Source organism: Nansenia antarctica (assembly GCF_963989245.1).
Source record: "Nansenia antarctica genome assembly, chromosome: 16".
Classification (NCBI taxonomy): domain Eukaryota; kingdom Metazoa; phylum Chordata; class Actinopteri; order Argentiniformes; family Microstomatidae; genus Nansenia; species Nansenia antarctica.
Genome location: NC_137686.1, coordinates 3701893 through 3714663, shown reverse-complemented (window position 1 = coordinate 3714663; position 12771 = coordinate 3701893). Strand labels below are relative to the sequence as shown.

The 12771-nt window shown below is 49.0% G+C and overlaps 1 protein-coding gene across 1 annotated transcript; it reads left to right on the top strand.

Annotated features, from left to right (window-relative positions):
* Positions 1 to 494: 494 nt before the first annotated feature.
* Positions 495 to 10903, top strand: LOC308171676 (pre-mRNA-processing factor 40 homolog A-like; the record flags this gene model as incomplete). Its single annotated transcript, XM_080546548.1, has 3 exons — positions 495 to 504; positions 8485 to 9572; positions 10868 to 10903. 3 exons carry the CDS (start codon positions 495 to 497, stop codon positions 10901 to 10903), a joined length of 1134 nt encoding a protein of 377 aa, XP_080402674.1.
* Positions 10904 to 12771: the final 1868 nt, after the last annotated feature.

The following is a 12771-nucleotide window of genomic DNA, read 5'->3' as shown; positions in this document are numbered from 1 at the left end:
TTCTATAATTGACTTCTCAAATTGAGCAATAAGCCTACAATAGGCCTACATTTGCCAATTAATCTAACCAACTAATGAATGCAGTTGATAATTGCTTGACAACGTTTTTTTTTGTGTATTTTCTAGAGTTCTGGGTGGCCTCTGAAGTCATTGTAACTAATAAAGAAAGAACAAGGTAGAGACCAACATTCGGCTATGTATTTCAAACTGTAATCAACATCGTGAACACGTTATGTAAATGCAATGATGGTTTCTCTAAATAGAGGGCACAGTATCTGGGCCTGTTTACTAGGTCAATAGTTAATTTCTGTTAGGGTTCATTGATGTTCATAAACGGAGGCCTAATATGTTTATTCAAGCATAATAATTCCTCTTAAAGGCTTACCTTGAGTCTTCAGCAACTCTCTTATAAAACAGGCGCTGTAACATGTGGACTAAAACTTAGTATAGCCGTCCGAAAAACAATCCAATATGTGTAGATGAAATCAAACCAAATGACCTTCGGTATGGTTAAATATCCCTAAAATGATTGTATATCCAGGATAATATAAGACCCCCCCAGTCTCCTGCAGTGGGTGGTTGACTACAGTGTTTTCTTTTTTTTCTTTTTCCAATTGGTACCTCATGATGCCAAATAGCTGACGTTCCTATTTCAGTCCAGCCTCCTTTCCAAAATAGATGTGTCACGTCGTAGAGATAGCCTGGGTGCGAATTTGCGGAACCTAGGATGGTAGGGGAAGGTAGGGCAATACCGCTACCTGATTGGTTGGCGAAGCAGGGAAGGTAGGGCAATACCGCTACCTGATTGGTTGGCGAAGCACTCATGAAGAGCCCCCTCATTGGCTGGCGAGTCGCCAGCCAATGAGGGGGCTCTTCACGAGTGCTTCGCCAACCAATCAGGTAGCGGTATTGCCCTACCTTCCCCTACCATCCTAGGTTTCGCAAATTCGCCCCCTGGGTGCTGGTAAAGTGGCCAAGGCAGGCTGGCTTGGCTTCTCCACCCAATAACAACAAATGAAAATGGTGTGCATGTTCAGTGGTTATCGCACTGCTTCGTTGGTATGATGCTTGGGATGTCCGAGCGCTCAGAGCGCTTTTGTCTCTGTCCGTCGGGAGCAATGATCAATCAATCAATCAACAGGGCAACTAATCACAGAATAACTGATATAGATGTCAAAGGTTATATTTGAAGTGTGAGGTAAATGATATATCATTCCATATAGGCATACCTAGCTATTACGACCCCCATAAATATACTGGATTGAAGTTATTGCAGTCTAATAAATTCCCACATCTGATTTTACTTCGAGAACAAATATATGGTGACCTTAGCAGTCTTATTAGCTCATGAGGTTGTGTTGTCCAGAAAAGGTTGTGATGAGAGCAGTTATCCATGGTTTTGTTTCTCTATAGAATAGATAGATATATAAGGGCAAATGGGTCCTTAAAATTAGGAATGACCACAGCAACATCACAGATTTCAGTCCAGCAAGAGGTTAAAGCTGCTGATCTATTTTGAGAATGACGACATAATGGTCACGGTGATCTAGAATGAACACCATGATGCCCAAGAAGAAGACAAGAGGAGCCATTATAATCACCGTTCACATTCATTCATTGTTAACATTATAGTGCATTCACAAGATCGAGTGGATAAGCAGGGAAGTTTATTAGAAAAATAAAGAACACGTGTGCAAAGGACTATATCTGGGGGGTGATGAAGATTATAAGCTGAAGTAGCCTAATGTTAAGGAAGTTGCAGCCCCTGTTTGTCTTTAAGGCATTCTGTGATCCTTCCAATGTGGGCTTTCCCCCGCTGCCTCCAGGTGATTGACAGGAGCAGGCCTCCCTGAAACTCTAGCTCGGTAATCCTAACATAACTAATGCACTGTTGCTAGGAGCAACTTTGAGTCGTGACTTCTGGTCTTTACTTCACGTCAACTTGAGAATCATCAAGGTTACCGACTACCCAATGATGTAGGACAGAGTGTTTTTATTGAGACAGCTTTACTGTAGACAGCTTTACTGTAGACAGTCATTCAAATTGAGAGAAATATATGGTGGCCAGGTGGGAGGCTTTCATGCACATGAATCCCAAATACGTCAAACTAAAATATATAATAATTCATAATAATAATAATAATAATAATAATAATTTGATTAAACATTTTCAAATATCTCCTGTTAATACTGCTATAATTACAGTCAGCATAATGGTCAGCCTTAAGCAATCTAATGACTGCACTATCGATGGGGTGGGGTGGAGTGGAGTTGCCAAAAGAAGATTCATACTCTGCATTAGGAAGTCAAACAATTAATTCCAAATTAAGTTTCTAGTTTACTTCATCTCCATCTTTTTACTAGGCAAATCATAACGGAGTATGTGCGTGTACGTGTGTGTGTGCGTGTGTGTGTGTGTGTGTGTGTGTGTGTGTGTGTCTCTGTGTGTGTGTGTGTGTGTGTGTGTCTGTGTGTCTGTGTGTCTGTGTCTGTGTGTGCGCGTGCGTGTGCGTGTTTGCTGCTTCACTGTCCATTCGGAGTTGTTGGGAATGGTAATACCACTAGAGCATGCATATAAACCCAGCTGGTCTGGAGGAGAGTAGTAAATTCTTTCCACACCCCTAGGTAAACATCCGAGAAAAGCATTCCCAGCAAGCGGCCACTCTCTTACAGCAACTGAGCTACCATTTGTTCCTTTGCAATGCTATTGGTATGTACATCTGTAAAAACGAAACATTTCAACAGCAGTAGATGAAAGGCATATGATAGTTGCTCAACAGAGTCAAAACTATTTAGCAATAGCCCTCAGCAGCTATTGATATCATCTTTTGAACCTAATTTTGACCCTGTCTAAAACAACAGTTGATTTGCGTGTCACGTATCTACATGTGCAGATTGAAATAGTGTGTGTGTGTGTGTGTGTGTGTGTGTGTGTGTGTGTGTGTGTGTGTGTGTGTGCACTACAGAGTACTGTACCTGACTTGCAATGGCCTTTCACTGGACCTAACAACCTTCTACAAGGCCTTTCACTGGACCTAACAACCTTCTACAAGGCCTTTCACTGGACCTAACAACCTTCTACAAGGCCTTTCACTGGACCTAACAACCTTCTACAAGGCCTTTCACTGGACCTAACAACCTTCTACAAGGCCTTTCACTGGACCTAACAACCTTCTACAAGGCCTTTCACTGGACCTAACAACCTTCTACAAGGCCTTTCACTGGACCTAACAACCTTCTACAAGGCCTTTCACTGGACCTAACAACCTTCTACAAGGCCTTTCACTGGACCTAACAACCTTCTACAAGGCCTTTCACTGGACCTAACAACCTTCTACAACACCTTTCACTGGACCTAACAACCTTCTACAAGGCCTTTCACTGGACCTAACAACCTTCTACAAGGCCTTTCACTGGACCTAACAACCTTCTACAAGGCCTTTCACTGGACCTAACAACCTTCTACAACACCTTTCACTGGACCTAACAACCTTCTACAACACCTTTCACTGGACCTAACAACCTTCTACAAGGCCTTTCACTGGACCTAACAACCTTCTACAAGGCCTTTCACTGGACCTAACAACCTTCTACAAGGCCTTTCACTGGACCTAACAACCTTCTACAACACCTTTCACTGGACCTAACAACCTTCTACAAGGCCTTTCACTGGACCTAACAACCTTCTACAAGGCCTTTCACTGGACCTAACAACCTTCTACAACACCTTTCACTGGACCTAACAACCTTCTACAACACCTTTCACTGGACCTAACAACCTTCTACAACACCTTTCACTGGACCTAACAACCTTCTACAAGGCCTTTCACTGGACCTAACAACCTTCTACAAGGCCTTTCACTGGACCTAACAACCTTCTACAAGGCCTTTCACTGGACCTAACAACCTTCTACAAGGCCTTTCACTGGACCTAACAACCTTCTACAAGGCCTTTCACTGGACCTAACAACCTTCTACAAGGCCTTTCACTGGACCTAACAACCTTCTACAAGGCCTTTCACTGGACCTAACAACCTTCTACAACACCTTTCACTGGACCTAACAACCTTCTACAACACCTTTCACTGGACCTAACAACCTTCTACAAGGCCTTTCACTGGACCCAACAACCTTCTACAAGGCCTTTCACTGGACCTAACAACCTTCTACAAGGCCTTTCACTGGACCTAACAACCTTCTACAACACCTTTCACTGGACCTAACAACCTTCTACAACACCTTTCACTGGACCTAACAACCTTCTACAAGGCCTTTCACTGGACCTAACAACCTTCTACAAGGCCTTTCACTGGACCTAACAACCTTCTACAAGGCCTTTCACTGGACCTAACAACCTTCTACTTCTTTTATCACTGTACCCAAACCAAAAACACATTGTATGCAGCATACTCTGATGTACAGTGTAGAGCCATACTCTGATGGACAGTGTAGAGCCATACTCTGATATACAGTGTAGAGCCATGTCAACATGGAAAACCACCACTGCTTACTCAAATGGCAAGACTAGTTTTTTAAAAATGCCTTAAGAAACATATTGGGCCGGTTTCACAGACAAGGCTTAAGCCTAATCCTAGACTTAAAAACATCTTCAATGGAGATTTTACATTGAAAGTGTGATTTAGTCCAGGACTAGGCTTAAGCCTTGTCTCTGAAACCGGCCCATTGTGTCTCAGCCCCTCTTCGGTCATATTGATTTATATGGTTAATCTGTAAAAAAAAGTGTTTATCTGGCTGTTGTGAAGGCCCACAGTTTAGAGCCAGTTTAGTTTCCCCAAACCAGCCCTATTTTGCCCCTGTTATTTACTTTATTATTTTCTATACTATTCCTGTACGTTTATGAAGGTGTATGTATTGTTATTGTAATGTTTATGTATATGTTTAATGACGTGGTATATCCGGGGTGTGTCCGTGACCCGGATGCTAGGTTCGGTGGTGTATATATAGGGACGGAAGTGCTCTGTGAGTCAGTGTGACGAGAGAGAGTAACGAGAGAGAAGTAACGAGAAGTCGACCTAAGATGGCGGAGTCAGTAACACGCACACCGTGCTGAAGCTGATAGCCCGTTTAGAAGTGATTATTGAGTTCACAACTGTGATAGCCCGTTTAGCTGTGTCCCCGTTAGCTAGCCTTGCCAGCAGCCGGCTGCGTACGTTGGACCAAGCGAGACCCAAGCTGGATAGAGCCGTCGCCTCCACGCGTGGACTGCGACCGACCGTGGACAACCGGACCGGAGCCTTCACCCCTCGTCGTGGACCACGAAGAAGCCCCTTTCCCTTCGCGTTGCTACGTCACCCCCCCCCCTTTGTCTGCTGCCTTCCTCGAAGCACATGGGAGCTCCAACCAGGCCTCAACGCGCTCCTTGCAGCGCCAGACTCTAAGCCTTTTCCAGGCTAGGTACTGTGAGTGAGTGATTGAGTGTGTGTGTGGCCGGCGGGGAGGGAGTATAGATAGGGGGATGTATATAACAGTTGTGTAAATAAATGTGTTTGTTCATATGGGATACCGTTGCTGTGTGTTTAGTTGTTTGTTAGCTAACGCTAATGCTAATGCTAATGCTAAGGCTAATGCTAATCCTACTGCTAATGCTAACGATATTACTGCTAGTCTAACGGTTTGCTGGCGCCCCCTGCCTGTATCCTCCTACACTGCCTATTTAGCTCAGAGTTAGTTAGATAACCAGCCCTTCCTAAATTCTACAGTCCTTTTAGCTACTCCCTGGTTACAATTGGTCCTTCGAGCCGGATAGGTTGTGTAGTGATAGCATGGCTGAGCGCAGCCAACCAGACAAGACAGTTACCCCCCCTTCTCCGCCCCCTGAGCCAGAGCCACGACCACAGAGAGTCCCGCGGTTGCCTCCGAGGTTACAGGAGTATGAGCTTGAGCTCGAAAGCTCACTGAGTGGTAGTGAGGAGCGCACTCCACGGGATACAGTGGTCGGAGAGGCCGAGGTGTCCGCCGGCGCGCGGGTGGCTAGCACCGAGACAGCCCTCAAAGAGCACCAGCCTGAGGATGAGATGGCAGAACAGCAGGGTTTTGCCGTAGAAACGGAAGAGCAGGAAGGAGAGGCCCGGTCCGACAGCGCCTGCGGGCGGAAGAGGGAGGGCCTCAGCCTTAACGATCTGCCTCCCAGTACGGCGCGCTCGAGACCTAGCTCCTGCCGTTCAGTGGCTTCCTCCCGGTCCAGGGTTTCCGTGGGCAGTTCTGCCTCTGGGGCGGATAGCCTGCACTCCAGAGGGAGTAGTGCCGCGCTGTCAGAATGTATGCGCCAACAGGCCGAGATGGCGTTAGAGCGGGAACGCCTCCAGTTCGAGCGTGAACGCTTCCAGATGGAGGGGGCGGAACGCGCGGCGGCGAGGCAGCGCCAGGAGGCGCTAGAACGTGAACGCCTCCAGATGAACGGAGCGGAGCGTGCGGCGGAGAGACAGCACCAGGAGGCGTTAGAGAGGGAACGCATCCAGATGGAGGGGGCGGAACGCGCGGCGGAGAGGCAGATGGCGAGAGAGCAACTGCACGCGGAGACGATAGCGGAAGTGATGCAGACCATGCGCGACGTGTGCATCAGCAGAGCTCCGTCGGCCCGTAGCTCCAGAGCATCATCCGCACGGCCCTCTCGAGTGCCATCTCCTGAACCCCCCGCCGATGGCTCCATGACCCCCGCCATGACTGTCCAACTACAGGCCCAGCTGACCACCTGGAAGGAAGAGGACCAGGGACCCGACCGCTACGCGGCCCAGAGGGAGCCAGCGTCGCTGCCCGGGAGGGGAGCCATTCACCAAGAGCGTAGCACACCCCTAGGTCCTCCAGGGAACCAAAATGCATGCAGGCCGGACACCCAGACCGTCACTCCAGCCCCGATCATCCACTACAGGATGTTTCCCCAGGTGGAGGGACCCAAGTTCCCCTTCTTCAAGGACGAGGACAGGAGCCAGTATGTGGAACTACGCATCTGCCTAGACACGCTCTTGGACGACTCCTGCTCAGAGTCCTACAAATATGCGATTCTCCTTCAGCATGTGAGGAACCCCAGAGCCCACAACATGGTTCTGGCCCATGCCTCCGCACCGACACCTTACACCAGAGCGCTCGCCGACTTGGATGCCCGCTACGGTCGTCCCTGGAACCACGCCCTTGCTGAACTGCAAGCCCTCGAACAGCAGGCCCCCATCAAGGATGACCGGGCGCTGGATGACTTCGCGCTCCGCGTGCACACCTTGGTTGGAATGCTGAAGACGCAGGGCCCAGCTGGCGCCAGCGAGATCAACAGCACCTCCAACGTAGAGCGGCTGCTCCGCAAGATCCCACGCTTCCGGCAGGAGAGGTTCCGGCGACAGCAGCGCGTTCGTAACCCCGGGAAGTTGGGTCTGAGCATGGCTGCCTTCGCGGAGTTCCTACTGGAGGAAGTGCATGACACCAACGTAGACGCCATGGGTTACGCTGAGCCGAAGAAGGAGAGGGAGAAGGGAGACCGCTGGGACGGGCCGAGCTCGAACAGAGGACGCCCAGTAGGAGTGCTGCACACGGAGGAGGAGCCTCGGAGAGAGAGGAAAGCCCGACCTGAGGGAAAGGATTCCTCTCAACCCCCTCAAAAGGGACGGAGAGGTCCACCGCCATGTCCGTACTGCACCAGCGAGCACTGGTTCAATGAGTGCAGTGACTTCAACAACCTGAGTACCGAGGCCAAGCAGAGGTGGCTCGAGGAGAACAAGAGGTGCTGGAACTGTGGGCGCGACCATCTGGCTAAGAACTGCACCTTGAGGAGAAAGTGCAACCGCTGTGAGGAGGTCCACCTCAACATCCTACACGAGGTCTCCCTCGCCAGGTCCACGGAGGGCACCAGAAGCCCTAGGTCCGGTAGCGCACCGGAAGAGGCAACACCTGTCTACTACCTAGACCCAGCCCGGAGCAGCGGCTCCAAGGTCCTACTGAAGGTGGTGAAGGTCCGACTTCACCACAACAACGCTGTGTACGACACGTACGCCGTTCTAGACGACGGGTCGGAACGGACCATCCTTCTCCAGGGGGCAGTGCGCCAGTTGGGGCTCCAAGGGACTGCGGAGAAGCTGACTCTGCGCACGATACGTCGCGACCTTAAAGAGGTCACCGGGGCGAGAATCAACTTCTCTATCTCCCCGGCGGGGCGGCCGTCGGACAGATATCGGCTTCGGAATGTCTTCACCGCAGACCAGCTAGCGCTCTCCCGCTACGACTACCCCCTGGAGAGATTACGCGCAAGATATTCCCACCTACGGCGAGTAGACCTACATCCGATAGAAGGAGCGGAGCCAACCCTTCTCATCGGCTCGGACAACGCTGAACTGATCGTGTCGCTCCGTCCTCCGCTGAGAGGACCACGAGGCTGCCCGATGGCTGTTAAGACTGCGCTTGGGTGGGCCCTCCAAGGCGCTACCGAGGGGAGAGATAGAGACGGGAGAGCTACGTCATCCCTCCATGTCCGAACCGAAGAAGCAAACCAACCAACCGGACCGCCTGGAGTGGAATCTATTGCTGCCAGTGCACCTGGAACAGTTAGTACCACAAATGGTTCACCACAGGATGACCAACCAAAGAAGAAGTCTCTGTGGACAGAGCATAAGTCTCTGGATGGGAAGACCTACTTCTACAACACAGAGACTAAACAGTCCTCAGGGGAGAAACCAGACGACCTGAAATCTCCTGCTGAGCAAATGTTGTCTAAGTGCCCGTGGAAGGAGTACAAGTCTGACACGGGAAAGCCTTACTACTACAACTCCCAGACTAAGGAGTCCCGGTGGACCAAGCCCAAAGAGCTGGAAGATCTTGAAGCGATGATCAAAGCGGAGGAGAATGGGACGGTAGAAGCTGCAGCTCCTGGCACCGCCCCCGTCCCCACTCTTCAGGTTGATCCTGCTGCTACCATGGCGACCATGATGGACATGGAGGCCATGGCGGCAACAGCTGTTGCCGAGGAACACCTGCAGGTGGCCATGCACCCTCACGTGGCCGAGGTCAGCATTGACGCACCCGTCAACTCCGTCGAGTACACGTCAGCCATGGAAGTCTCAGCCAGTATTGTAGACGCCTCCAAGGAGGAAAGGCCGGAGTTGGCGAAGAAAACGTACAAGTGGAACCCAAAAGAGGAGGCCAAGCAGGCCTTCAAAGAGCTTCTGAAGGAGAAGGGTGTTTCATCCAACGCGTCATGGGAGCAAGCCATGAGAATGATCATCAACGACCCACGCTACAGCGCCCTGCCCAAGCTGAGTGAGAAGAAGCAAGCGTTTAAGGCCTACAAGGCTAAGAAGGAGAAGGAACAAGCCAAGCAGCTCAGGAAGAGGAACTGGGAGGCGCTGAAGAACATTCTGGACAACATGGCCAACGTCACCTACCGCACCACCTGGTCCGAGGCCCAGCAGTACCTGCTGGACAACCCCACCTTCGCTGAGTACGAGGAGCTGCAGAACATGGACAAGGAAGACGCTCTGATCTGCTTCGAGGAGCACATCCGCGCCCTGGAGAAGGAGGAGAAGCAGAAGACTCTGCTGAGGGAGAGAGACAACTTGTCCGAAGGTGCCGTGGTACTGGTGATCGACCAGTCCCTTCCACGCGCCGCCTGGCAGACAGGCAGAGTGACCAAGGTCCTGCCGGGTCCGGATGGAAGGGTGCGGACGGCCATCGTGGACGTTGGTGGTCGCACTTACACCCGACCTGTGGCACGCCTGATTGAGCTCCCTCAAATTACGAAGGACACTATCACCTCCTACCTCACGCTGCTAGAGCAGCCTAGCCAGTGTGCCTTCCCTAGTTAACTGAAACCGAGGGTTTCATGGGGCGGCTGTTGTGAAGGCCCACAGTTTAGAGCCAGTTTAGTTTCCCCAAACCAGCCCTATTTTGCCCCTGTTATTTACTTTATTATTTTCTATACTATTCCTGTACGTTTATGAAGGTGTATGTATTGTTATTGTAATGTTTATGTATATGTTTAATGACGTGGTATATCCGGGGTGTGTCCGTGACCCGGATGCTAGGTTCGGTGGTGTATATATAGGGACGGAAGTGCTCTGTGAGTCAGTGTGACGAGAGAGAGTAACGAGAGAGAAGTAACGAGAAGTCGACCTAAGATGGCGGAGTCAGTAACACGCACACCGTGCTGAAGCTGATAGCCCGTTTAGAAGTGATTATTGAGTTCACAACTGTGATAGCCCGTTTAGCTGTGTCCCCGTTAGCTAGCCTTGCCAGCAGCCGGCTGCGTACGTTGGACCAAGCGAGACCCAAGCTGGATAGAGCCGTCGCCTCCACGCGTGGACTGCGACCGACCGTGGACAACCGGACCGGAGCCTTCACCCCTCGTCGTGGACCACGAAGAAGCCCCTTTCCCTTCGCGTTGCTACGTCACCCCCCCCCCTTTGTCTGCTGCCTTCCTCGAAGCACATGCGAGCTCCAACCAGGCCTCAACGCGCTCCTTGCAGCGCCAGACTCTAAGCCTTTTCCAGGCTAGGTACTGTGAGTGAGTGATTGAGTGTGTGTGTGGCCGGCGGGGAGGGAGTATAGATAGGGGGATGTATATAACAGTTGTGTAAATAAATGTGTTTGTTCATATGGGATACCGTTGCTGTGTGTTTAGTTGTTTGTTAGCTAACGCTAATGCTAATGCTAATGCTAAGGCTAATGCTAATCCTACTGCTAATGCTAACGATATTACTGCTAGTCTAACGGTTTGCTGGCGCCCCCTGCCTGTATCCTCCTACACTGCCTATTTAGCTCAGAGTTAGTTAGATAACCAGCCCTTCCTAAATTCTACAGTCCTTTTAGCTACTCCCTGGTTACAATGGCTTTTATTTTCTCTTTTTTATTTTCTTTCATGTCTTGTCAGTACAAAGCCCTGGACTGGTCAAAGAGAGCGTTTTAGCAATTAATTCTCGGTTTTGATTAGCTTTTTTCGATATTGATAGAGACTCTTCCATTAGCTCTCAATATCCAAGTGAATTGCCTTTTACCGCCATGAATGGTCTTTATTGTCATTGATATAGTACAGGTACCAAACAACGAAATTTGGGAGGGGGGGGGCTCCCCTGGTGCTAGGAAAGAAAAAAAAAAAGAAAAAAAAAAGAAGGGAAAGGAGCAGGTTTACATAAATAAAGGCTATGTACACTATCCACTATACTATACTGTACAAATAAAACACTGTGCTGTACTCTATGCTATGCTATACCTATTCTAACATTTCCTATTCTCTGCAACCTTATGTACCCTAGGGTTGTCATATTGCACATAGTGTTATTGCACATTCATTTAAAGTGTCGCAGTTTGCAGGCTTGAAATGTACACATTTGTGCCTCAGCACTACACCTGATTTTCAATCCAGCAGCTGCCATCAATCCGTCCAGACTGTCCAGGGCCCAGAACCTAGGTCTTTGCTGTGTTCAGGGCCTGGATGGCCCTGGGGTAGAAGCTGAGCTTCAGTCTGTTTGTCCTTGCGAACATGGTCCTGTACCGCCTGTTCGAGGGCAGCCGAGCAAAGTGTTCGTACCCAGGGTGGGATGAGTCTCTGGAGATCTTGGAGGCCTTCCTGAGGCAGCGTGTGTTGTACAGCTCTTCCAGAGAGGGGAGGGGGGCGCCGGTGATCTTCTGGGCCGTTCTCACGACTCTCTGTAGCACATTCCTCTCTGCGGCTGTGCAGCTGGAGAACCAGTTGCAGATGCAGTAGGTGAGGATGCTCTCCACTGCGCAGCGGTAGAAGTGAGAAATGCTCATTACTTTGAAAAATAAAGGGCTATCTCAGTCATTCAACCAGTTATGAATAGCTGAGAACTTCTAATTTATGGAAATATTAAAAAATGAAAATGTCAAAATGCCACCATGTGAAGGGTTTTCCCAGGCCACCACACAAATGGTCGGCTGGTATTGGCATACTTATTATGAATTTAGTAGGCAGTATGCAGTATATACTCATTGAGTATGCTAGTATGCAGTATGCAGTATATACTCATTGAGTATGCTAGTATGCAGTATGCTAGTATACCATTCCGAACACAGCCTAAGATAACGGTGGAGGATAGTTGCTAGATTTGTAGAGCTAGCATAGCATAGCATCTGTACTTAGCTACTGTGCTAGGCTATAAGGCTACATGTTGAAGTTTATAATACTGTTTTTAGTATCATTTAGTGTTTGAATATATTATTGAGTCGCGTTTGTATTCCCCAGAATATAAAGTGCTTATTGCAGATCTTCCACTGTCATCATCACCTCTGGGCTATGCAGTCAGGGAACGCACAGCAGGCAAAACATTGTTTTTTCATGAACTGGTACATTTTTACTATTACTTTGTCTATGTACGTCTGTATTCTCCTAAATTCACCAATTTATGAAGGCCGTTTTCTCAAAATGAGTATTTCTCATACTCTGAGTCAGATATCTCTACTTCAGTAGAACATAGGCCTACAAACACCAAACTTTCCAGTTTTATTCCTATCTATATTCTTCTAAAGGCTTTTACAGAGGGGTTTGTTAATAATAATTCATAGCCTGATTTATGTAACATTTTATTCCTAAAAATATTACTTTTTATGGCTGTTGACAATATTTTCTGATTTATGGAGTGATAAAAAAAGAGATATCCAAGATCCCTGTGTAAAGTCTGTTGAGTCTAATATGTCAACAAGATGAAACAAGAATGTTTAACCTTGCCAGGGCTCGACATTAATGCCGTTTTACTTGTCCGGAGCGAGTAAAACTTTCGCCGGGTTTGTTTGTGCGAGCAGGCCGACGCTGCTAGA